Source organism: Pagrus pagrus (genome assembly GCF_965226575.1).
Source record: "Pagrus pagrus genome assembly, chromosome: 16".
NCBI lineage: Eukaryota > Metazoa > Chordata > Actinopteri > Spariformes > Sparidae > Pagrus > Pagrus pagrus.
In genome coordinates, this window is record NC_140200.1 from 934,723 (window position 1) to 961,320 (window position 26,598).

Genomic DNA, 26,598 nt, shown 5'->3' on the forward strand with positions numbered 1-26,598 from the left:
TGGCATATGCCAGTAGTATCTTAGTGGCATATGCCAGTAGATTCACAAAAGTTTATTTTGACAGGTCTGACCGTTCCAACATTTACATTTAAATCACTATATTGAGCCAGTAGTGGCATATGCCAATAAAGTACTACTGGCATATGCCACTCAGTCAGTACTTGCACAATATTTAATGTATTGAGGAGGTATTTTAATCCAAAAATTAGGCTTTCCTCAACCTACCTTGTAGCCAGGTATCATATATGTTGTGACGTGTGATTGCAGTCTGCAAATAAATCAAACCTACCTGGCTTCAAGGTAGGTTGAAGAAACCACGATTTTGGGGTTAAAAATCACCTCATGAAATCAAATATATGCAACTAGTGACTAAGTGGCATATGCCAGTAGTATCTTAGTGGCATATGCCAGTAGATTCACAAAAGTTTATTTTGACAGGTCTGACCGTTCCAACATTTACATTTAAATCACTGTATTGAGCCAGTAGTGGCATATGCCAATAAAGTACTACTGGCATATGCCACTCAGTCAGTATTTGCACAATATTTAATGTATTGAGGAGGTATTTTAATCCAAAAATTAGGCTTTCCTCAACCTACCTTGTAGCCAGGTGCAAATGAATCAAACCTACCTGGCTTCAAGGTAGGTTGAAGAAACCACGATTTTGGGCTTAAAAATCACCTCATTAAATCAAATATATGCAACTAGTGGCATATGCCAGTAGTATCTTAGTGGCATATGCCAGTAGATTCACAAAAGTTTATTTTGACAGGTCTGACCGTTCCAACATTTACATTTAAATCACTATATTGAGCCAGTAGTGGCATATGCCAATAAAGTGCTACTGGCATATGCCACTCAGTCAGTATTTGCACAATATTTAATGTATTGATGAGGTATTTTAACCCAAAAATTAGGCTTTCCTCAACCTACCTTGTAGCCAGGTGCAAATAAATCAAACCTACCTGGCTTCAAGGTAGGTTGAAGAAACCACGATTTTGGGGTTAAAAATCACCTCATTAAATCAAATATATGCAAATAGTGACTAAGTGGCATATGCCAGTAGCATCTTAATGGCATATGCCAGTAGATTCACAAAAGTTTATTTTGACAGGTCTGACCGTTCCAACATTTACATTTAAATCACTATATTGAGCCAGTAGTGGCATATGCCAATAAAGTACTACTGGCATATGCCACTCAGTCAGTATTTGCACAATATTTAATGTATTGATGAGGTATTTTAACCCAAAAATTAGGCTTTCCTCAACCTACCTTGTAGCCAGGTATCATATATGTTGTGACGTGTGATTGCAGTCTGCAAATGAATCAAACCTACCTGGCTTCAGGGTAGGTTGAGGAAACCACGATTTTGGGGTTAAAAATCACCTCATTAAATCAAATATATGCAACTAGTGACTAAGTGGCATATGCCAGTAGTATCTTAATGGCATATGCCAGTAGATTCACAAAAGTTTATTTTGACAGGTCTGACCGTTCCAACATTTACATTTAAATCACTATATTGAGCCAGTAGTGGCATATGCCAATAAAGTACTACTGGCATATGCCACTCAGTCAGTACTTGCACAATATTTAATGTATTGAGGAGGTATTTTAATCCAAAAATTAGGCTTTCCTCAACCTACCTTGTAGCCAGGTATCATATATGTTGTGACGTGTGATTGCAGTCTGCAAATAAATCAAACCTACCTGGCTTCAAGGTAGGTTGAAGAAACCACGATTTTGGGGTTAAAAATCACCTCATGAAATCAAATATATGCAACTAGTGACTAAGTGGCATATGCCAGTAGTATCTTAGTGGCATATGCCAGTAGATTCACAAAAGTTTATTTTGACAGGTCTGACCGTTCCAACATTTACATTTAAATCACTGTATTGAGCCAGTAGTGGCATATGCCAATAAAGTACTACTGGCATATGCCACTCAGTCAGTATTTGCACAATATTTAATGTATTGAGGAGGTATTTTAATCCAAAAATTAGGCTTTCCTCAACCTACCTTGTAGCCAGGTGCAAATGAATCAAACCTACCTGGCTTCAAGGTAGGTTGAAGAAACCACGATTTTGGGCTTAAAAATCACCTCATTAAATCAAATATATGCAACTAGTGGCATATGCCAGTAGTATCTTAGTGGCATATGCCAGTAGATTCACAAAAGTTTATTTTGACAGGTCTGACCGTTCCAACATTTACATTTAAATCACTATATTGAGCCAGTAGTGGCATATGCCAATAAAGTGCTACTGGCATATGCCACTCAGTCAGTATTTGCACAATATTTAATGTATTGAGGAGGTATTTTAACCCAAAAATTAGGCTTTCCTCAACCTACCTTGTAGCCAGGTGCAAATAAATCAAACCTACCTGGCTTCAAGGTAGGTTGAAGAAACCACGATTTTGGGGTTAAAAATCACCTCATTAAATCAAATATATGCAAATAGTGACTAAGTGGCATATGCCAGTAGTATCTTAATGGCATATGCCAGTAGATTCACAAAAGTTTATTTTGACAGGTCTGACCGTTCCAACATTTACATTTAAATCACTATATTGAGCCAGTAGTGGCATATGCCAATAAAGTACTACTGGCATATGCCACTCAGTCAGTATTTGCACAATATTTAATGTATTGATGAGGTATTTTAACCAAAAAATTAGGCTTTCCTCAACCTACCTTGTAGCCAGGTATCATATATGTTGTGACGTGTGATTGCAGTCTGCAAAAGAATCAAACCTACCTGGCTTCAGGGTAGGTTGAGGAAACCACGATTTTGGGGTTAAAAATCACCTCATTAAATCAAATATATGCAACTAGTGACTAAGTGGCATATGCCAGTAGTATCTTAGTGGCATATGCCAGTAGATTCACAAAAGTTTATTTTGACAGGTCTGACCGTTCCAACATTTACATTTAAATCACTATATTGAGCCAGTAGTGGCATATGCCAATAAAGTACTACTGGCATATGCCACTCAGTCAGTATTTGCACAATATTTAATGTATTGAGGAGGTATTTTAACCCAAAAATTAGGCTTTCCTCAACCTACCTTGTAGCCAGGTGCAAATAAATCAAACCTACCTGGCTTCAAGGTAGGTTGAAGAAACCACGATTTTGGGGTTAAAAATCACCTCATTAAATCAAATATATGCAACTAGTGACTAAGTGGCATATGCCAGTAGTATCTTAGTGGCATATGCCAGTAGATTCACAAAAGTTTATTTTGACAGGTCTGACCGTTCCAACATTTACATTTAAATCACTATATTGAGCCAGTAGTGGCATATGCCAATAAAGTACTACTGGCATATGCCACTCAGTCAGTATTTGCACAATATTTAATGTATTGATGAGGTATTTTAACCCAAAAATTAGGCTTTCCTCAACCTACCTTGTAGCCAGGTGCAAATAAATCAAACCTACCTGGCTTCAAGGTAGGTTGAAGAAACCACGATTTTGGGGTTAAAAATCACCTCATTAAATCAAATATATGCAACTAGTGACTAAGTGGCATATGCCAGTAGCATCTTAATGGCATATGCCAGTAGATTCACAAAAGTTTATTTTGACAGGTCTGACCGTTCCAACATTTACATTTAAATCACTATATTGAGCCAGTAGTGGCATATGCCAATAAAGTACTACTGGCATATGCCACTCAGTCAGTATTTGCACAATATTTAATGTATTGATGAGGTATTTTAACCCAAAAATTAGGCTTTCCTCAACCTACCTTGTAGCCAGGTATCATATATGTTGTGACGTGTGATTGCAGTCTGCAAATGAATCAAACCTACCTGGCTTCAGGGTAGGTTGAGGAAACCACGATTTTGGGGTTAAAAATCACCTCATTAAATCAAATATATGCAACTAGTGACTAAGTGGCATATGCCAGTAGTATCTTAATGGCATATGCCAGTAGATTCACAAAAGTTTATTTTGACAGGTCTGACCGTTCCAACATTTACATTTAAATCACTATATTGAGCCAGTAGTGGCATATGCCAATAAAGTACTACTGGCATATGCCACTCAGTCAGTATTTGCACAATATTTAATGTATTGAGGAGGTATTTTAACCCAAAAATTAGGTTTTCCTCAACCTACCTTGTAGCCAGGTGCAAATAAATCAAACCTACCTGGCTTCAAGGTAGGTTGAAGAAACCACGATTTTGGGGTTAAAAATCACCTCATTAAATCAAATATATGCAACTAGTGACTAAGTGGCATATGCCAGTAGTATCTTAGTGGCATATGCCAGTAGATTCACAAAAGTTTATTTTGACAGGTCTGACCGTTCCAACATTTACATTTAAATCACTATATTGAGCCAGTAGTGGCATATGCCAATAAAGTACTACTGGCATATGCCACTCAGTCAGTATTTGCACAATATTTAATGTATTGAGGTATTTTAACCCAAAAATTAGGTTTTCCTCAACCTACCTTGTAGCCAGGTGCAAATAAATCAAACCTACCTGGCTTCAAGGTAGGTTGAAGAAACCACGATTTTGGGGTTAAAAATCACCTCATTAAATCAAATATATGCAACTAGTGACTAAGTGGCATATGCCAGTAGTATCTTAGTGGCATATGCCAGTAGATTCACAAAAGTTTATTTTGACAGGTCTGACCGTTCCAACATTTACATTTAAATCACTATATTGAGCCAGTAGTGGCATATGCCAATAAAGTACTACTGGCATATGCCACTCAGTCAGTATTTGCACAATATTTAATGTATTTAGAAGGTATTTTAACCCAAAAATTAGGCTTTCCTCAACCTACCTTGTAGCCAGGTATCATATATGTTGTGACGTGTGATTGCAGTCTGCAAATGAATCAAACCTACCTGGCTTCAGGGTAGGTTGAGGAAACCACGATTTTGGGGTTAAAAAAGCACCTCATTAAATAAAATATATGCAACGAGTGACTCAGTGGCATATGACAGTAGTATCTTAGTGGCATATGCCAGTCGATTCACAAAAGTTTATTTTGACAGGTCTGACCATTCTAAAATTTACATTTAAATCACTATATTGAGCCAGTAGTGGCATATGCCAATAAAGTACTACTGTCATATGCCACTCAGTCAGTATTTGCACAATATTTAATGTATATGCGGAGGTATTTTGACCCAAAAATTATGCTTTCCTCAACCTACCTTGTAGCCAGGTGCAAATAAATCAAACCTACCTGGCTTCAAGGTAGGTTGAGGAAACCACAATTTTGGGGTTACAAAAGCACAATATTACATTAAATACATGCAACTAGTGACTGAGTGGCATATGCCAGTAGTATCTTAGTGGCATATGCCAGTAGATTCACAAAAGTTTATTTTGACAAGTCTGACCATTCCAACATTTATATTTAAATCACTATATCGAGCCAGTAGTGGCATATGCCAATAAGCTACTACTGGCATATGCCATTCGGTCAATATTTGCACATATTTAATGACAGTAGTATCTTAGTGGCACATTTTAACCCATTTCCTACGTTTGGCCACTATTGGCATATGCCACTCAGTCAGTATTAGCACATATTTAATGTAATGAGAAGTTATTCTAACGTGATTCCTATGTTTGACCACTACTGGCAAAATTGTTTATTCCTCAACCTAGCCAGTTAGCCAGGTACCATCTATGATGTGATGTGTGATTGGCACTAAGCTACTACTGGCACTAAGCCACTCAGTCAGTATGTGACCACAGCTCCTGCTGTTTGAGAGATAGTGAGATGCTGAAGTTTGTTAATTAAAGTTAACAGTTGTCACTGGATCAGCTGAAAAAGAATGACAGATTCATGTGGTTAGTTTATTTGATGTGGTTACAAACACTCCCAAGATGCATTCTGCTTTGTGATGTTTACAGCCTTCACAGAATGCATTAACAAAACGCTTACAGGAGCACCGACAGTAGATAAATGAACAGTTTTATATGTTTCTGGAAAGTAACTTCAGACTCTTCAGACATTTTCTCCTTCAAGAAAAATAATTTCACTTCAAAAAGCTTCAGAGTTTGACATGTGATAAAATCATACATTCAGGTCTCACAACTTGATAATTTAACAACGATTTATTCATGAAAATCCTCGAAAAACCTTCAGACATCACAATCGCCAGCTTTTTCCGTCTGGACCTTCAGGACCTTTTGTTGGTGACAATAAAGATTCATATATATTTGTAGTGATAGTAGTGAAGTGACACTTAGAATAAGGTCAGCGTGTTAAAGGTCAGAGTTCACAGGATCTTGACGTCGAGCAGCATCACGTCTCCCAACACCTCCAGCTCTGTGATGCGGCTCAGGTCCTTGACTCGGTGTTTGTAGTCCAACTGGTGGTTCCCGTTAACGGCAACTCTGAACTGCTGAGAGTCACACAGGATGATCATCTGCACACAAAACACACCAGAATCGTTATGTTACACTGAGATCTGTAAGTGTCTCAGTGGCATATGCCAGTAGTAACTTTGTGGCATATGCCACTAGACGTTTATGCCACTTCATAGCCGAATGATGGAACGTGCAAGTTTCTGAAAGGCTACATAAAAGCTACACACATAAAAGCTACATAAAAGCTGAAGCCTAACATCTGTGAGACCACAGCTTGTTCATTCCACTGAGCTACTAGTGGCATATGCCACTCAGTGACTAGTTGCATAAATCTAACGTAATAAGGGAGCCATTTTAGCCAAAAAGCTTTTTAGGGTTAGGGGGGTTAGGGGGTTAGGGATTGGGTTTGGGATTGTCTAAATGCACAAATCTTAATGAGAGATCGCACTGATCTAAAAGTAACTTAGTGGCATATGCCACTAGTGCCTCAGTGGCATAAAGGAGTTTCTGTCGTCAGTTCTTTTGTTGGGATTTGTGCATTCAGACAGCATAGATATGTGTGATGCTTTTGAGGTGACAAAGTAATTTTCTAGCCATATCTTTGCCGATTATGCACTCAAAGTTAATATGAGAGCTAGCATAACATGACGACTGTTGAAATACGGTTGGGTTAGGGTTAGGAACCAGCCTGACTAATCAATAGCAAAAATAAAGACCTAACCAAATACTATTTGTATTTCTTTGGGGCATCAATTCTGGTGCATGAGCTTATTACTGCTGCTCAGAAGTGGTATGTCACTGGAAAACATCAAACATTTTTTATGGTGAACATGGTAAATAATCATTTAAAAATAATAATGTAGTGAAGGAGCTGTTTTAACCCAAAACATCATGCGTTCCTAAACCTAACTAGCAGTATAACTGAACTTCAACGGAAAACCAAAAAAACAATTTAGAATATAAAACTGAAACAAACAGTGGCAACTGCACAGGACGTTTCATAATGGCATGTGTTGCCGGTTGGTAGACCACTGTGCACAAGTAACTCAGTGGCATATGCCAGTAGTAGTTTAGTGGCATATGCCAATCACTGGAGTGGTATGCCATTCACGTTCCATTGACACAGGTGGTTTCTTAACCATGCCCATTGAGCCTCTTGAAGCCAGTGGGCCACTGTCAGACTGTCGCACCAGTTTTGTATATTTTGCTGTCTTTATTAACATAGTGACATGAGTATGTACAGGTTTCATTGGGATTTGTGCATCGAGAGAATCCCAAATCCATCAACAGAATGGACAACAAAAAGTTATACAGTGTGAGCGCTACGTAGCGCAACATAGCGCTCACACTGTTAATAATGACTGTTAAAAATGAATTTAATTTGCATAGCGTCAGAGGGTGTGACAATCCGACAGTAGCCTACCAGATTCAAGTGGCACATGCCGTTAAGAAACAGCCTGTGTTAATGGAGCACAAGTGGCATACCACTCTAGGCATCCACTTATGTCACTAAGCCACTAGTGGCATATGCCGCTGAGTTACTAGGGCATACCATCAACCACTTTTTGATCTGCAGCTGCTACGGACCTTTTTTTAGGCCATATTGTTTTCAGTTTTCAGTTGACAGGCTACTAGAAAGCATGATGTGTTGGATTGAAATAGCTCCTTACTAGTAGCACAATACCAGCTCACTTGTGATCGAAGCAGCATGTGTCGGTAAGCACTGGCTGGCTGCTTACTGACACATGCCGCTTCTCCTCCAGTTGAACATTTGAGTTTCACTGTGTTGAGTTTGTTTTCACATTCATGTCTCAAAGTGTAAATTTTCTCTGAGCACAGTGAAAATCTGATTTAAGGAGGCCTATGAGTACGATTCATGAAATAAACATATTCTGGAAATTTTAATGTGATAATTAAAAACTACATGGGATGGGTCTTTATAATAGGGTTAGGGTTAGGTGAGTACCTCAAAGTACTGTCCTGCGTTGAAGGGGAAGGAGGCCAGGTCCGTCTCCTCGGGGCCCCAGCACTCAGACAGGAAGGAGTTTCTGACAAAGACTCCTTTCTTCAGACGAGGGTTCAGATGAAGAGCGATGTCGCTACTGCTGGAAACTCGCAGATTCACACAGAAACTGTAACACAGAGAATGACAGAAACATGTGATTCTGGTTCAAAACACAGAAACGTTTGATTCTTATCATCTTAAAATATTTCTGACGGCAAGGACCAACATTTAATTTCAAGTTTTTATCCACTTATAAGGATTCTTAGGACCTAAATCCAACAGGATTTTGAAAAGTAGTGCTCATTTTTGGCAATTTGCACAAGTTGTACTTTCTCCTAACTCCTCCTATAGCTTTAACCTGACTGACTTTAAATTTTGTAAGGGCAAACTTTACACCCCAAAGATGAAAAGTTATTCAAAACTGAGTTTATGTGCTTTTACTGTTTTACCGCCCCCTGCTGGCAACAGGAAGTAACACATAACTCCAAGCAGATTAACCAGATTCACCTCATATTTTGGTCAGTAAAGGCTCAAGAATCTAATGATGCTTCCATCCAGAAAGTTTGAGTTTTCATCAAACAGCTTTGCCATGGCGACAAACTATTTGCCATGAAACAGAAGTTGTTGCTAAGGGGCTAGAAAAGCTCGAAAACTCACAAAACTTGGCAAATGGCCCTACAAAACTTTAACGAAGTGGCCTCGCTCAAAGTTTCACCGAGGTGTATGAAATTTGCTAGGCTGATAGAACATCTCCAGGCTTAAATAAGTCTCTTGGAGCAAATGCGTAAACCCAACAGGAAGTCAGCCATTTTAAATTAAGTGTGCAAATTGAATGTATTTACAGGAGCCATACTTTAATGAATTCCCATCCACCTCAAACTTGGTCGGCCTATATGATACACCTCACGGATGAAAAGTTACCAAAAGGTTGTTCATAAGTTGAACGGTGGGGGCGTGGCAAGGAGTCAAATTTTGTCATTTTGACAAGAAACAGGATGTTGTTATTACTCGAGGGTACACGGTCACATCTTCCCCAAACTTCAGTGCGCAGCAACCTATGATCCACCCAGAAGTCCGTTACTCTTTATTTTTCAAAATATGAAAAATCAAGTGTAGATTTGTCACTTTTGATAAACAATTTACCGGCTACCTTCAGGACAAATAAGTGACTCAACACTGACACACAGGTGTGTGGAGGTGTGGTTTACCTGTGTGCGTTCTGATTGATTTCTCCTTTGATTGCGATGCTTCGTCCGACACTCAGTCCTTTAACCAGCTCACCTGTGAAGGGAACACTCTGCAGGAAACAAGGCAGAAGATCAGAGATATCTCAGGTCAGCTGACAACAAAGGAAAAAACAACTACACATAATATTTTCTCTCCTTCTTCATCTGATCTGAAAACATGAAAATCCCTGAGTGTAATTAAATCAGTACTGACGTTTAGATACTGATGTTTAGATTTTGAGAGTGGTGAGGAGAAGATCATTGGGACTTCTCTCCCCTCCACTCAGGTCATTGCTCCCAGCTGCTGCATGTCCCGAGCTGGGAATATTATCAGAGCCTCCTCCCACCCTCACATGGACTGTTTTCTGTGCTGGCCTCTGGAAAGAGGTTCTGCAGCATTCAGTGCAGGACCACAAGGCTCCACAACAGCTTTTTCCCCCATGTCATCAGACTGCTGAACTCTAAGTGACAAATTGTCGTCTATTCTGGATACCTTGTTTCCTCAAAATATTTGCACTTACTAACCCAACAATGTAACTTTCAATAATTTGTACTTTCAATATGTTTCGATGTTGTTTTCGATATTTATTATTCTAATTGTGGTATCTTTTTTTTAATATACTTTATATTTTAATTCTATGCTGAGCCTCTGAAAACGAAATTTCGTTCTGTGTTCACTTGTTGCTCACTGAATGACAATAAAGTCTGTCTAAGTCTAAGTCTCTTTCCTTGAAACTTTTCATCGACAAACTACAAAAACTTAATTTTTGTTTTGTCCACAACTCAAAGATATTCAGTTTTACTGTCGAGGAGGAAAGAAACAAGAAAAAATTCACATTTAACAAGCTGACAGCAGAGAATGAAGCTTTTAAACAATTATGCAAACTGATTAATTATGAAAATATTTGGTGACTAATTTAATTGAACCAACAGAAGCAACTGAACTACATCGACCATCATGCAACAGTAAAACTCACCAAGTCGCCTGAAGAGGAGATTATTGGCTGCAGGATAAACAAACAAAAACATAATAAAAAATACATGTGAATAAAAAACACTTTTTTCTAAAACATGTAGTAAAAAATTAATCCTGATTCTAATCTTCTCTGTTCTTCATCCTCGACTGCTCGAGCTCCATTTTAGGTCCTCTGTCGTTTTCTCCTCATGGATATTATTTATAATTATTATAGGGACACCTGGTGACTGTCCGAGCTTATAAAATGTGAAATATTACAACACATGGTCAGAGATTTAAAAACAAATAAAATGAAGGAAAGTAAATAAATTCCAAGATGTGAGAAACTTCTACATGTTCAGTGTTTTTCCTTAATAAATGTTGATCCTGATCTCTGTCATGTGTCTGATCATCAGACATAAACATTACTGAAAAACTTCATCAGTTTTTCTGCGTTCTTACATTCATGTGTGAGTCCTGGCTGCTCAGGCTGGCTTCAGGAGAAACTGAACTCTGAAAATAAAAGCAGAACATCAGACTCACCTCATGAAGAAAAAAAACAAAAACTCTGCTCATCGACCAAACGGTGAAACAGACTCAGCAGAGACTCACAGCACTCGGGAGGACGCCGACAGCCTGAACTGTGACCCGTCCAGAGACGGACAGAGTGTCGACTCGCTCCAGCTCCAGTCTGTGTTTATACTCCAACACGTGACCGCCGTTCACCGCCACCTGGAGGACAGGAGATGGAAGTACTCAAGAACAAGTTCAACAACATTTTAAATCTTATTTCAGTGAAAAGATAGAAATATTCTGCAGTGTGTGGTATAAACTCTGCCCTTCACAGTGTCTTGCAGGAGTTCGTCTCTCACTTTAAACTTGTCTCTCAGGACGAGGAAGATGATTTCGAACGTGGCCCCAGGAGCGAAGGGCATCTGGTACAGGATCTCCTCTCGGCCCCAGCGCTCCTTCTGCAGCGTGTTGCAGACGATACACGGCGACCTCTTGAACCTCGGGTTGAAGTGAAACGCCACGTCGGCCCTCGGCTTCACGCTGCTGCCACACGTGAAATCTACCTGGAACCTGCAAGACAGTGCAGAGGGACAACAGGGACAACTGGCTCAGACTGACAGATTTGGTTTGGATCTTGAGAGGGTTTCTGTAAAATTACATTCAGTAATGCCACCTGTCAGTAGTAAACACAGGTGGATCAGCAGGTGTGAGAGGTTTCATACTCAATGACTTTGTGACGTGAGTTCTCACCTGTCAGCCTTCGACGGCACTGATCCCTGAATGAGAACCATCTCCCCCGGCAGCAAACCGCCCAGGATCGTCCCGGCGAAGGGAATCGTCTGTCGGTGATATTCATGAGACTGTTAACAGAAAACTAAACAGCTGGAAACATCTGGCAAGAATTTAGGAGACATGAAGGAGCTTTAATGGATCAACTGAAAAAACGATCTGCTGATAATGAAATTATTTAGCTGCAACCAAATCTGCTGCACTGAAAATGTAAATATTGTTCTTTTCATTTAAAGGTAGCATGTCAAACGCTTGTTCACAGTCGAGCATCGAAACATCAGCAGTAAGCTGCAGAGAGGAGGCGTTCATAGACGCCCAGAGGGTCGAAGTGAGAAGGTTTTGTTGTGGTGAGCTCTTATTTTCTTGTGTTTCTCACACTCTCCTCACCTAACTCACTTCCTTTACCTCACTTCCTTTCCTTTCCTTTCCTCATCACTCATTGGTTCTTTTTTTACACCTCGTTAAGTTCACCTGGAACAACCTTATTTAAATCTCGCACATCATTTTATTCAGTCTTTGTTCACCTTCACATGAGGCGGTAAGGAGATTAACTGAGAACTTTATTTAAGAGGGAAAAGATTTATTTGACTTTAATATTAATTTCTAATCATTGGTTTGTTTTCTTTCAGATTCATCAATCCGTGTGTTCAAGTGGAGAAATAAATCTTGGAAGTTAAAGTTAAATTAAAGTTAAAGTTTCCTGGTGCTCCTGCACTCTTGATGATGATTGTTGCCCCCTGAACCTCCTGTGATCCATTTTCTCAACAATCTGATCTAAATGATCTCCTCCTGTGTTCCTGGCTGGAGAACTGGTGGGGTGGAAAAAAGGTTTGCTGGATAATATTTCTAACAATGCTTCATTTAAAAAAAAAAAAAAAAAAAGAGTAAAAAATTCAGTAATCTAATTCCAGCTGGGGAAAATGCGTCGTACAAAGAGAGGATCGTTCACTCAGTTGAACATGGGAGAAAAAAAATTCTCATGAAAAACAAAGTCTCAGTTCAGTTTCTCCTGAATTTAAAAGTTGTCAGATTTGAAAGAAAAAACACTTCTTGTCCTTCCACCAACAGCACAGGAGACAAAACTATTTACATCACTTACAAAATGGATCAGAAGAAAGGCATTCACCAAGTCTCGCTCACATTAAAATCTGCGTTGATCAGAAAACGGATTAAGTTTTTAATTTTGTAACTCTGCGACCATTTTGTTAACTCAGGACGGGTGCTGTGACAGAATGCAGCCCATCAAGCGCCAAACTCCATTACAAATTCTGAGCATTTTAACTTTTCCTTGCGTTTGAAGAAACACTAAGCAGCAAAATGACTTAAATCGAGTCGGGACACAAACTAAAGAACCACTTTCTGATTCGGCATCCATGAAACACTCCCAACTGGTCTTCAGAGCCCAATAAAATGAATAATTTAGAGTCTTTCTCAGGTATTATTCCGTCCAGCGCAGTGAAACGTCACTGGGCGGAGGCGAACCCTTCTGAAATAAAGTTATGTGACTGATGAAACAGACACATAATTCATCGGGGACGCTGCCAGCTCGAAAGTATTTTGGACGAGTTACACAAGAAAGTGTCTCATCAAACATTCATTACTTACGCAGCAATGAACATAAATGGAGCGCACTGTTAGTTAAGATGCTAGCTAGCCAAAACAACGACAAGTCCTCGATTTCAGTCACACGGTTATCGAAATATGTGCTCATGAGACGAACACAGACGGCATCTTACCGGGTTTAAAAACGTCTGTCTCGGGTTTGAAACCGACATGTTGGAGCCGAGCAGCTGCGACCTGCCCGAAGCTACTTTGGACTTGTTTACTTCCGTGTTCTACGTCAGCACGGCCGACGGCGACAAGGATGAGACAAACCGTTTCAGAGCGAGAATCGGTGTTAGGCCACATGATTTATCCATTTATTATTTATGACCGTAGAAGAATTGTCATAACAAACATGAGGTCATTTCTACTTTTAATAGCTTAAACACGTCATATTAAATGGGGATCGCGGCCTAGTGTGATGACGTAGTTGTCCGCTCCCGATAGCCTGCAGAGGTTTGGTGTAAGATGGCGGACTGAGTCTTATGATTCCAATAAAGTCCATTAAAGCTGCTCGTGTCTGATATTTAACCACTTAAAGTAAATATGATTATTGTTAATGAGATGCACAAATGCTTTTATCCTGGTTTTAAGATATTCTCTCTTGAATAAAAACACTTTTTACTAATATTTTGCAGTTGTATCATGTTTTCTCTCCAGTGGTACATTTCTTTTTTTAAACTTTACCTGATACATTTTATAACAATGGATAACATGCTTTTTAAAATGTGAATCCTCTAGGCTGTGAAGTAAAAACACATTAATGCTGCGAACAAGAACGTTCTAAAAAAATAAAATGATTGAGTTAAAAAGTTAAAGTTTCAGGGAAAGTGAGATGGACGGTTTGATTATTTTCTACTATTTTATAGACTAATTCAGGAAATCACTGAGGGAATTAGTTGGAGCCCTAAAGACTGGATGTTTTTGGCCTCCCAACAAGAACTAAACAAAGAAACATTAACATTTTTGCAGGTTAATTTAATCAGTAGTCATGGAAGTGATAAGGAGTCGTCTCTCTCTCACAGCTGGATGTTCAGACTGATTCCACTCATGTCCGTTTGAAGTATGAAGCTACAATTAGCAGCTAGCTAGCTTAGCATAAAGACTGGAAACGATGACCATCGGCAGCAGCTCTAAAGCTTCCAGATCCTTTTTGTTTAAAATCAGGACTGAAAATAAAACAAACATGTAGAAACAGTACACGTGACTTTATTACAAAAAAAAAAAAGTATCTGTACAAAACATCCTAAAACACCACATGTAGTTATAAAACATACTAATATAGCAGATTTATAAAACACCCTCTATAGAGTTAGTTTACAAAAGAAAGGTAATAAAAACAGGGTTCTGGTCCAGACTGCAGCAGGCTGATTGGCTGAGAAGCTCATTATTTCACCCAGCCGTCAGATAAATTAAATAAGTCCGTCTGTCTTTGTGTCCCATCTCTTAAAGAAGTCCTCCACCTGCCTCCTCCTGCAGGGCAAAGTCTGAACAAGTGAGTGGGCGTGGCTCGTCTCCACCTCGGTGCTCAGAAGTCGGCGTCCAGCCTGAAGGTGTTGTCTGTGGGGCCCGACATCACACCCATCCTCTGGTACTCGCCCACCCGCTTCTCAAAGAAGTTGGTCTTTCCCTCCAGAGAGATGTTCTCCATGAAGTCGAAGGGGTTCTCCACCCGGTAGATCTACAGAGACAGCACACAGACCACAGGTCAGACCGTCCTCCACTCAACTCCACCCACAACAGCCCGACATCTCACAGCGACAACACAAACATCCTGATGTTCAGCGTCCACATTTACCTCCCGAATCACAGCAAAGATTTTAACCTGCCAACAGTTTTTCAGTCAGTCTGATCAAAGTTCTGAATATTTCACCTACAAACCCTGAAACCACGAGACAGTGGCTCAAAACATCGGAGAATAAAAGATTCAAATCTCAATCTGACACTCCTCCCGTACTCGGCTACCCCAGCTGTTGGTCTGTTCAGTCAGGCGTCTGTCTCGTGCTGCTGTTGGTCCGTCAGCGAACCACACGTCCACCAATCAGAGCGCAGCAGCAGCACTCAGCCCCCATCACTGGCTGAGGTCCGTACCCCTGCGCCTCTCATCACCACAGACCTGATCCACATGAGACCTGATCCTCCCCCTGTAGTGTAACTGATTCTGACCTCTCTGTACGAACTCTACCTGTACAGTGCTCGGCCCTACCCGGGGCGCCGCTCGGCCCTACCCGGGGCGCCGCTCGGCCCTACCCGGGGGCTGCTTACCTTTGTGAATCCGAGCTCCAGCATCAGTCTGTCTGCTACGAACTCGATGTACTGCTTCATGAGCTCACAGTTCATCCCGATCAGCTTCACAGGCAGACTCTCCGTCAGGAACTCCTGAACACAACAACAACAACAACAACACACCAGTGAGACCAGTGAAACCAGTGACAGCACAACAACATGTTCAGGAGCAGAGTTCATCCGTCTGTCACCCACCTGCTCGATCTGCACGGCGTTCTTGATGATGTTGGTGACGGTTTCTGCCGACGGCTTGTTGGTCAGGTGTTTGAACATCAGACAGGCAAAGTCACAGTGCAGACCCTGAACACATCACAACACAGTTACAACATGGACCCTGAACGCAACACAACACACTGGTCAAATAAACTTTACGTCTTGGCGACTGTTTTTTAAGAAAGATTTATCTGATGTAAAACAACAACAAGCTGGATCGATGATGTCACCTCGTCTCTGCTGATGAGCTCATTGGAGAAGGTCAGGCCGGGCATCAGGCCTCTCTTCTTCAGCCAGAAGATGGCAGCGAAGGAACCAGAGAAGAAGATTCCCTCCACGGCAGCGAAGGCCACCACACGCTCTCCTGGAAGAACCACAGAGTGACAATCAATACCTGATAGAGGATCAATATCAGACCTGAAGGTAACATGGAGTCCCAGGCGTCAGGTTTACCGTAGTTGGCGTTCTTGTTGCCGATCCAGTTGAGCGCCCAGTCGGCCTTCTTCTTCACGCACGGCAGAGTCTCGATGGCGTTGAAGAGGTATTCTCTGTGGGTCAGTAAACACACCGTCACACACCAGCACAGACCACCAGAGCCCGGCACGGACCGGCAGAGTCCAGCACCGACAGGGTCTCACCTCTCTTTGGGCTCCCTGATGTAGGTGTCGATCAGGAGGCTGTACATCTCTGAGTGGATGTTCTCCATGGCGATCTGGAAACCATAGAAACACCTGGCCTCCGTCACCTGCACTTCTTGGGTGAAGCGCTCCACCTGGTGGTCACACAGAACGTTTTAGTGATCGATTAGGATCAATTTTTATTTGATGATGAAACTGAAGGTTTTTATTGGCTGATGTCACTTTGTGCTTCAGGATGTGTGACAGTTTGTGATTAATCTACATTAATGTTAAAAGAATCAGTCTGACCCATAAAATCACTAAAAACTTGTGCTGTCAAACGATTAAAATATTTAATCAGGATTAATCGCATTAATGTCATAGTTAACTCACATTAATCGCACATTTGTATCTATTCTAAATGTCCCTTGATTTCTTTTTGACGCTTTGACGAGGGGGCGGAGAATTCGCATCAGCTGTGTGCTTTGCCATCAAGTGTCATTTCAGACTGGACGTGCTGCGATGATCGCTCAGTTGGCAACGACAAAAGACACAGATCACTTTGGTCTTTGGTCAACTGTTTAAAAGTAAACTTTCCATTCAGAATCTTATTGGCATCCATTTCAGCGTCTCGCGCTCGCCATGCACTCAAAACGTAACGTGCTACTCTTTGGCCGACTCGCAAGCCCAAACGGCGTGCCTGTTATTTTGCTTCCGGTCTAGCTAGATCCGGTGTGGTGTTGTAGTTTTTCCTAACGTTACTAGTTGTTGCAACAGCGTGTGAAAAAAAAACTACAGTTTGTTTACACGGCCAGAACGTTAATCTCGCAATAAAAAAAATTGACTGTTAAAATGGGTTTGCGTTAACGCCGTTCATAACGCGTTTAACTGACAGCACTACTAAAGACATTCAGACCTTCTGAGTTCGACTGGAGTCAATAAAGGCGACTGAAGATGAGAGGCGGGTTGAATTGGTTACCGTTTAGTGCACTTGTAAAAGTTGACGTGTTTACAGTCAATGAAATGTTTTCTTTCATACATTTTTGCATTTAATGCTGAATTTACAAGAAGGCACCAATGATTTAGAAAGTCGTAGCCGTTTCAGAGTTTGTCAAGTCTCTCCTCACTCAACAGCTCTCAATATCGCAGGATTTGTTAAGGGAGTCTGGTGATATTGTGGTTACTAAGTTAATGGTTGTGGGCGCTCCTCACCAGGTTCTCGTTGACAATGCCGTCGCTGGCGGCGAAGAAAGCCAACACGTGAGAGATGAAGTACCTCTCCTCGTCCTTCAGAGACTCCCAGTGCTGCAGGTCCTTCGACAGATCCACCTGAACAAACACAAGTCGTTAACATGACATCATCAACACCTGGAGGCTTCACGTGTCGTCACCTTCAGCTCACCAGTTTATGTTTAACTTTGCCAGCAACAGAGAGGCGACATTCATACTGTAGTGTTTCTGAGAGCACAGAGGGAAGTCGAGTCTCAGCGCGACCGACTGACAACCTGCCCTGAACCAGACACTGACTCATGTCCACGTTACCTCCTCTGCTGTCCAGAAAGACGCCTCGGCCTTCTTGTACATCTGCCAGATGTCGTGGTACTGGATGGGGAAGATGACGAAGCGACGAGGGTTTTCCTTCAGCAGCGGCTCCTCCTGCTCCTCGCGGCTGCTCTTCTTCACGGCTTTGGGCTGAAAAACACAAACACCAGCCTGTCAAATATACAGCAGACATGCATCACTACACACGTTCCAGCTGCCGTCTGTACAGGTCCGATGCTGCACAGACCGACTTCACTGTCTCGCTTTGTTTATCAAGTTTAAATCAGGGCTGAAACACGAAAATAAGATTTTCTGCTTTTACATGATGAGAATTTAAATGTAATGTAATTTAATATCTTTGGCTGTTTAAAGACGTCAGCTGGAGCTCTGGAAACTGACGGGACTTTATTTTAGAAACCAAATAATTGATCAACTGAACATGAGCTGATCTGCAGATTATCATTAAAAGTAATAAACTGTTTCAGCTCAAACTTTAACACTTCAAACAGGCTGCATGTGTTCAGCTTCAGTGAGAAAATATGATGTGAACTCTGCATCATGTTCGTGGCATCTGATGGAGAATCCAGTGGATCCAGATGGTGCAAAGATCCAACATCAGTCACATCAACACATTTACTGATGCTCGTGTTTGAAGAGGAAAATCAAGCCTCCGATCTGAAGACTGAGACATGGATGAACACTTCCTGTGTCAACTTTACAAAGTCCCACATTTTAGACATTAATGACGAAATAAAGCAACTTTCATCAACATGTAGACAATCCACGGAGAAACATGTCAGATATCTGTCTTCTACTAAACTGCAGGAGCTCAACATGAAACCAACAGGGACAGCTGATCGTCCATGTTGGCGCCAGAACCGACATTTTAGGCGCCACAGGCTCAGAACAAACACACACACACAGCTCATCACTGACTCACACGGACACACACACTCTGTCTGTGACTTACGCTCCACAGCTGGAAGCTTGCAGCAGGTTTGGACTCACTTACCGCCGGCTCGTCGAAGATTTTACGCGCGGTTTTGGACGCCAGGATGCGGGTCGTGTTCAGGCTCGGTGGCTGAAAGACGAACGACAAGAAATCGTCAGTGACTAAAAACTGCTTTCTATAGTTTCATGCTGAATTCACGGGTTTTATTTGAGCGCTGAAACACAGATTATATGTGGGTCAGTCAGGCTGAGCTGCTCACAAAATGGCTGCCACGAGTTCTCAGTTAAAAACAGTTGAAGAGAACTTCAGAGCGACACTTGTTCACTTCAACAGCACATTAAACATCAGATTTAAGAGTCTCACCGTGTTTTCTTTGTCCAGCGACATGTTGTTCATCTGACTGCTGACGGTGTTCTCATTCTTGACGGACAGAGGAGAGCGAGCAGAAAGCATTTTGACTTCCTTCGAGTTCAGACGGACACACGAATAAAAGATAAGTTAAGAAGTTAAAAGCGGGAACAAAAAGAGGAGACGAAAGTGTAAAAAGTCTAAACTAAGCAGCAGCTGACAGACGGAGAGCAGAGACTGAAGCGGCTTCTGTTGTCCGCTCGCCTTTTTATTGAAATCTTGGCGCTAGAACGCAGCTGGCCAATAGAAACGCAGCTCGCGGTGGCTCTTTAAACTGACGCTACGACGGAGCCAATCGGGCTGCGAGCCGGGCTCACGTGCCGCCCGGACAGCTGCGGGAAATTCAAAAGGCTTTGTTTGTGCGGGGTTACAAAACTGTCCGTAACCGGTGTTACAAAACTGTTAAAAACGAGCGTTTACGCAACGTTTGTGATTAAAACAACACGTTTATTTCACATTAAGACCAAACAAACTGTGATCCTAACATACTGTCAACATGTTAGAAGTGACGTTAAAATCACAGGAGTAAAACTGACTCCCGTGTTGAAATATTAGCAGTAAAGGGAGCTTGTTTAATCCGCATCTTGTGTCTTTAAACAGTGAGCAGACTTCTGATGTGTGTGAACTGACAGCTGTTAGTCTGAGCTCCTGTTTGTACTTCTTTATATTAAAGTGTCGTTATATGTGCGGGACGTGTTCACAGTGTTAATATCTGCAGGTCGTTAAAGCTGAGGCACCATTTTACAGTTTAATGTCATCTAAAGATGTTGTCATCGTGATGATTTAGCGCCAAAAACGTTTTGCACATTAAATATCATCATAACATGACAATGGTATATTCTGTAGTGCTAAAACTGGAAGATCAGTTAGCAATTAGCACAAAACTATTAAAAACGAGCGTTTACGCAACGTTTCTGATTTTGATTAAAAACTCAGGTTTATTTCGTATTTAAAATCGTTCAAGTTTTACTTTAAAACAGCGCAATGAAGTAAAAAAATACAGTTGCACTGACTTCTGATGATAAACTGAATTAAGGTCCATCAACATGTTTTAATGTGAACGTTAATCGCTCCAGAACTGAGAATAAACGCATCTTGCTTACACCGGACTGAATATGCGTGTAAACAGTTGATGTCTTTGTATTTATTCGATCTTTAACAGAGTCTGACATCTATCTGTCTTCATTTAATGTAACTTAAGACGTCATGTTACATGTATTTCTGCGTTATAGGGTTAATTACTGGTTTGTTTCCCGCTGCCGCGCTTTTTATTGTTTACAAAGGCGTTGTCATCATAACAATTTAGCGCCAAAACGATATTTCACACACCACATACTGTTCTGACTCTGTTCAGACAGATGTTGCCTGTTGTCAGGTGCACAACGAGCTACACGTTAAAATAAGTTAAATAACGGGTTTACCCTAAAAACTGCTAAAAGATGTCAGACAACACGGACACGTCCCGGCGAGTCCCTGTACGACAGAATAAACCCGGTTTAAAGACAGAACTGTTGGGTCTTTCTGTTCCCGGATCACCGGATGTGCTCAACCTTACATTAGTTCTGGTTTCGGGCTCTGAGAGGAAACTTTCAGCTCCTTTTTGTCCTCTTATCAGCTGTTATTAAATGGACTACTGGCGAAGTTGACATAACTACTGTTTCCGGGTTGCTCCTTAGAAGCGAGAGCTGTGATTGGCTGTCTGGAATGAACGACAAAGCCTGTAGATGTACGTCACAGGCGCCACCCAGCGGCTGGGAGGAACACCAGCAGCATCTGGGACTACAGCCAAAACCATCAAGTACTTTTGTTTGGAAATAAATTAGATGTATTTGTCTTAGTTCAAAACAGCCATCTCTAATTAATTTCAGAGGATGAATGGATATGATGGATCGGATATATTGGTTTATTATGATGAATATTATATTTCTTTAATATATATAACTGTTTTATTTTTCAACTGTTTTCCCTTTTTTCCCCCTTATTTTTCCTCAAAATTGCAAGTTTTTCCTCACTTGAATCGAGGGTTTAAGGACAGAGGATGTCGTTCACTGTACAGATTGTAAAGACCACTGAGGTGATGTGATTGTGATTTTGGGCTGTATAAATAAGATAAAATTGATTTGATTTGTTTTGAATACTGGATATGCCTTCGATACATGTGAAGGTCGGAGATGGCATCTTGAAACAGTGTGCACGCTCATTTTGAAGTTTCTGTGTTGCTGAGTACGTCTGTATTTTCTTTCATTTTAAAAAAAAAATGTATTTATTGAACATGTCAAGTCCATGGATGTTAGGTTTATTTTCCTCTAATTGTGAAGTCATGTCTATATATTAATTTATTGTCTAATTCAATTGTTGTCATTGTATAAATGTAAATCAATAGAAATGTTGTTGGAAAATAAAAAGATTTGTTTGTCTTTGCATCAACAAACGTCACCACATTGATCTCAAACCTGACATCAATCAATAAAAACAAGAGAGAAGAGGAACCATCTTCATCATCATCTGATGAGGAACAACATGAGAGAAGTTGATTCATATTCAACCCAGAAAAGATGTCAGATATCATAAATGAGACCTTTTGTTGTTGTTGTTGTCCTGAAACAGTGATGAGAAACAGTCGGCCATGTTGAACCTGATTAATTCTTTAAACTACAAACACAGAGACTCTTTCTTTAATAAAAACAGTGTTTTATTAAAATCCACAGTGTTTAATGTGACAGCTGGAGGTGGAGGAGAAATTCTTGGCACAAAACCACAATCTGTGTTCTTTTATCTTATTAAACTGAATGTAAAGTGGCAACAGACTCAATAAAAACAACATGACGAGAGGATCACGAAGCCTCGCAGCCGCCGGCGTCCCGTCAACATCTGGACACCAAAGCTCACCTCTTCTGCCTTCAGCTGCTCCAGAACTGAGGCTGCAGTTTTATGCCTACAACTCCCAGAAGGCAGTGCTCAGGCGAGCCCTCATCACCTGTTGAAAACAGGTCACACCCAGCAGTTTCTTCCCAAAACCAGCATGTCAGTGGTTTAACTGCAGGGGGATACAGATTTAATATTAAATAAATTGAATAAAAAATAAGGCATTTATTGTTTTTAATTGAATGTCACCTTGCTGACAGCTGCCACAATCAACTTTAACACTTTTAAGACCACATAGATTTCAGTTCAATACCTGAAAAACCAGCAGGGGCAATAAGGCCTACAACCATTTAATAAGTACACAAATATATTCCTCCCAGCTGTTCATATCAATAATTCCTATCAGTATAGATAATCAGTTAATGTGAGCTGGACTCGGAGGGAATTAAAAATAATTTGAGGTTTTGCTAAAATAAGATCTGCTGTTCATTTATGAAGTCTTCACCTGAGTTTCCCCTCAAACACAACTGATTTCATCAGATTTTCATCTGATTTCATTTCTGATCAATCTGTTAATTACTTATTAATCTAATTACTAATCTTTGAGTTTAATTCATGTAAAAGAAAACCTGGGCTGTAACCACGATTTCTGAAGTCATGAGTTCAACCAAACGTTCAGATTTCTTTCTGATTTCATTAACTTAACTGTTCAGTTATTGTCTCTGAATCGTCACCTTTATGTCTCAACATGAAGCTCTATGTGCAGTTTTCTCCACATACATTGATTTATTTCACTAAAAGTAGCAGGATTTTACGGAGCCTCCTCGGGGTCATGTGCCACAATTAAAGATAAAATAATAAACTGAAACATTTCAAATGAAGTTGACCTTCAGAATAAAAGCAGGGAGTGATGTCCTTCTGTCCACTCACTGTGTGTTAATCAGTTTACACTCAGTCAGTAAAACTGGACGGTGACACGAAGCCAACGAGACTGTTTCAGTCTCTGTTCTCTCCGTTCACAGCTCATTATCACCAAACTGTGCAGTATTTTAAATAGACTTCACCGTAGATTATATTACTTTTGAAAGTGAATCTGCAATTCCACTGAAATGAACCAACATTTTTAAAATCCTGCTGTGACGGGGCCATTAAAGGTGCAATATGTAAGAATTTTCATTGAAAAATGAGCAAAAATTATCTACAAAATGCAAAGAAATATCAGTTTTAACATCATGACGTCTATGTGTTGTTACAAAGATATTTACTGAAGCTAGCATGCTAACCAGCTAGCCGCAGCCCGTCACAGTCCAAAGCTCCTGAACTAACACTCCCCTCTGAGCTCCCAGTCTGGACCACTAGCTACATGGCTAACTGAGCTAACTGGCTAACGTCGGCTACAGCTAGCAGCAGTTAACGTTTACCCCGGTGATATACTGTTGGTTTGGAGTAGGATTTCGACTCGTGGTCAGTTCTTACATATTGCACCTTTAACGGTCCACTTTGTGAGAAAGAAGATTGTTGAGTCTCATCTGACACGTTGGGTTTGTGGGTCGGGTCAACCAACATCCCAAAGCCTCAGTATTTGACTCAGAAATCAGCTTTCTGACTTACTTTCTTTAAAGAGGTGAACAGAACCCGTCCTGCTTCGTGTTCTGAAGATGAACGCCGGGTCAGTGAGCTTCTCTGAGAATAACAGTCACTTCTCTTTATTCCACATACACAATGAAAAACTTCACAACCGAGTCGCCTCAGTCAAACACTTGATTTGTAAAAAAAAACAGAGTCAGTCGTTCTGACTTTGGTCCTGGTCCGACCGCGGCTGAAGGCGGACGTCCATTTGGCACCGGAGTAGCTTATTCTGGATAAAATGTTTGTTGTTCATAGCAGGAAACAGAGTTTGACTCGGCGGAGGAGCATGAAACGGATCCTGTGGTGGTGAAAACAGATGGAGGAGGTGAACAAGGTTAAATATGGCTTCGGTCCTGCAGAGAATGAAACAGCTTCCTGCTCCTCCAACCTTCAAAACAAAATACAAATAAAGAAAAACCTGATTTTAAATCATCACGTCTCTCTCTGGACTCGTGTTCTGTTTATTCTCTGGCTTCAACATTTGTTCTATTTTTGTTTAAAACCCTCTGGAGTCGGTTCCTCTATTAATCCACTCAGCATGTTTTATTTATAGCAACAGAACTTTATTTATATCTCACGTAGAGACAGACGGAGACGAACCAGGTGAAGAGGCTGATTTAAACATAAAAATGTTTTCTGAAGATTTTTTTTTTCTCTTAATTCTTCTGCTATTTAATGTAGAAGTGTTCTATAATCATATATTAAGTGATTATCACTAATTTTACTCACTTATTTTCTTGTATTTTTGATTCCTGGCAGCTTTATACTTTGTTAAATAGACAGAAAAAGAAGTCAGAGCTGATTCTTTTCTTCAATAAAAGAAAACAGTTGAAAATAAAAGACTAACTGAAGCCGACTCAGAGGTGAAGACAGACTCAACTTGTCAAATGTAATTCTGAAATAGTTTGGAGCTTTGACTGACTTCTGTTTTTAAAACAGCATTATTTTTTTTACGAATATTAAAAGATGAATCGATTTAATTTATCACAAATTTTGACAACATTTCCAGAGAATCGTCAAAATAAAAAAGCGGATTGGATGTTTTTGCCTCTTTTGTTGAAGCCTGAGTGACGTTTAAGAAACATACGTCATCATTTATTCACCGACTCCGTTTCTCTTTCTTCAAACTTCACACGTCAGGAAACACAACAACAGAAACTCTGGTGTTTCCACTCGAGCACGAAACGAAAATATTCCACACCATCGTATGATCGTTGAATCGAAGAGTCGTGCTGAGTTCGGCTCAGACGGAGCTGAGCTTCACCAGCCCTCTGACGGAGTCCTCGTGCAAAGCGTCCTGACTGGAGGGGTCGTACAGCGCGGCGGGGGAGGGGACAGGGAGGTGTGGGTGGAGGTGCAGGTGGGCGGGGCAGGGCAGCGCCCCCTGCGGCGTGCCGCACGGCGTCTCCTCCGGGCTGACGAAGTGGTGGTGGTGGTGATGATGGTGATGGTGGAGGTGGTGGTGGCAGTGGGAGTCGGCGGCGGCGTCCCTCAGGGTGAGGACGTCTCCCCCGCAGGATGGCAGGGAGGGCTGGGAGGGGGCCAGGTAGGCGCAGGGGCCCCCCATCGTAGCGGTCTTCCCCGGCAGAGGGGCCAGGACGACGGGGTCAGCGTGGAGCAGAGGGGTGGCTGCAGCCTGGAGGACGAACTTGGTGCTCTGGATACACTGATCCTGATCACACTGAGGACAAAGACACAACTGTCACGTGTCCATGTTTTACACCATGGTCAGGGTGAGCACTCAGCTCTGATTGGCTGCAGGGTGTCAACAGACCCCAGTACGACTATTTGTTTTAGTTAAAGGGCTAAATCTTGTTTTTAATCTAAAAATCTAATTTTAAAACACTCATCGTCCTTCTGAACGCCACAAGATGGCGCCTGGAACACACGCCACAGGAAGAGAGTCGACCTCCGTTAGCTGATTGGTTCACAGGAGAGACCAGAAAACTACATTTCTATGTTCATAAACCTTGTAGCTGAGCCTGAACTAATGAAGATAATAAAACAATAACACGAGGCTCCGAAGTCTGAACCACGACGGTAAACTTTGATTCTGCTCGCAACTCAGTTTTTGTACCTTTCACAATAAAAGCCCTAGACAGTCTACAATGTGTTACTGTTTATCGTATTCACTCTGACCATTTTACTTACAGTTTTTGTTTATTAACAACAGAATTTTATTTTTTATTTGATCTATTGTGTATTTTTTTGTTGCTGTTTCACTCTGTTAGCTGCAGTGACCAGTGAATTCCTCCGCTGAGGGAATAAAACAATAAATAATAACGTTTCATCTCATATTCATGCATTTATATTTGTTGTGTCTTGACTTTAATGCCTCAGATGAACCCAGGCAGCAGAGTTTCTTCCCTCCCTGTCCTGATGATTTATATTTAACACATGAGGTGTCAGTACTGATCAGCAGTGATGTCATCCTCCACCTACCATGTGGCTGTGGAGCTGAGTGGAGGCGTAGCTGCCGCCGCTGGTCCCGTTGGACTGGGAGACGGTCTGTGGTGTGTCAGACTGGATCAGACCTCTCCTGTCAATCAAACTGGGACACAGACAGACACGAGGTAAAATAACTGCTGTAACTCAGTTTGTCAGAAAGTTGATTTTTGAGTCTCATTCCAACAAATGAAC

At 41.1% G+C, this 26,598-nt stretch overlaps 4 protein-coding genes across 5 annotated transcripts in view; all 4 read right to left on the minus strand.

Moving 5' to 3' along the window:
• The window catches only part of LOC311271337 (uncharacterized protein), a gene marked incomplete at its 3' end in the record, with an annotated part of 304,448 nt that overhangs the window by 187,685 nt on the left and 90,165 nt on the right, over positions 1–26,598 (minus strand). The gene's annotated exons all lie outside the window — the stretch shown is intronic.
• On the minus strand, positions 5,820–13,763 carry lgals8a (galectin 8a). The gene is made up of 9 exons (XM_084376832.1): positions 13,581–13,763; positions 11,806–11,894; positions 11,415–11,625; positions 11,155–11,274; positions 11,005–11,055; positions 10,565–10,591; positions 9,570–9,658; positions 8,323–8,488; positions 5,820–6,415 (listed from the first exon to the last, which is right to left on the minus strand). Exons 1-9 carry the CDS (start codon positions 13,617–13,619, stop codon positions 6,266–6,268), a joined length of 942 nt encoding a protein of 313 aa, XP_084232958.1. The 5' UTR covers positions 13,620–13,763; the 3' UTR covers positions 5,820–6,265.
• On the minus strand, positions 14,640–21,112 carry LOC311271226 (ribonucleoside-diphosphate reductase subunit M2). The gene is made up of 11 exons (XM_084376821.1): positions 21,020–21,112; positions 19,420–19,518; positions 19,117–19,185; positions 18,105–18,254; positions 17,775–17,891; positions 16,584–16,717; positions 16,399–16,493; positions 16,176–16,309; positions 15,928–16,032; positions 15,712–15,825; positions 14,640–15,127 (listed from the first exon to the last, which is right to left on the minus strand). Exons 2-11 carry the CDS (start codon positions 19,507–19,509, stop codon positions 14,975–14,977), a joined length of 1,161 nt encoding a protein of 386 aa, XP_084232947.1. The 5' UTR covers positions 19,510–19,518; positions 21,020–21,112; the 3' UTR covers positions 14,640–14,974.
• The window catches only part of LOC311271214 (palmitoyltransferase ZDHHC14-like), an 18,024-nt gene continuing 15,445 nt past the window's right edge, over positions 24,020–26,598 (minus strand). Inside the window, exons 9-11 of one of the 2 annotated variants that reach the window (XM_084376798.1) lie at positions 26,401–26,509; positions 25,160–25,639; positions 24,020–24,256 (exon numbers count right to left, since the gene is read on the minus strand). In XM_084376798.1, coding sequence (XP_084232924.1) covers positions 25,202–25,639; positions 26,401–26,509 — 547 coding nt within the window. In that variant the 3' untranslated portion in view covers positions 24,020–24,256; positions 25,160–25,201. Of the gene's footprint in view, positions 25,640–26,400; positions 26,510–26,598 lie in introns of both variants that reach the window. The other variant, XM_084376797.1, reaches the window with a different exon arrangement.

What these genes read in the sequence shown, in the direction of transcription:
- lgals8a (XM_084376832.1), bottom strand. Translation starts at nt 13,619, where the DNA reads ATGTCGGTTTCAAACCCGAGACAGACGTTTTTAAACCCG. An exon ending in GTGCCGTCGAAGGCTGACAG is followed by an intron (nt 11,626 to 11,805) that starts GTGAGAACTCAC and finishes ACTGTCTTGCAG; the next exon opens with GTTCCAGGTAGATTTCACGT. An exon ending in GCCAGGACTCACACATGAAT is followed by an intron (nt 10,592 to 11,004) that starts GTAAGAACGCAG and finishes TTTATCCTGCAG; the next exon opens with CCAATAATCTCCTCTTCAGG.
- LOC311271226 (XM_084376821.1), bottom strand. Translation starts at nt 19,509, where the DNA reads ATGCTTTCTGCTCGCTCTCCTCTGTCCGTCAAGAATGAGAACACCGTC. An exon ending in GCATTGTCAACGAGAACCTG is followed by an intron (nt 16,718 to 17,774) that starts GTGAGGAGCGCC and finishes TGTGACCACCAG; the next exon opens with GTGGAGCGCTTCACCCAAGA. An exon ending in TGGAGCTCGGATTCACAAAG is followed by an intron (nt 15,128 to 15,711) that starts GTAAGCAGCCCC and finishes CTGTCTCTGTAG; the next exon opens with ATCTACCGGGTGGAGAACCC.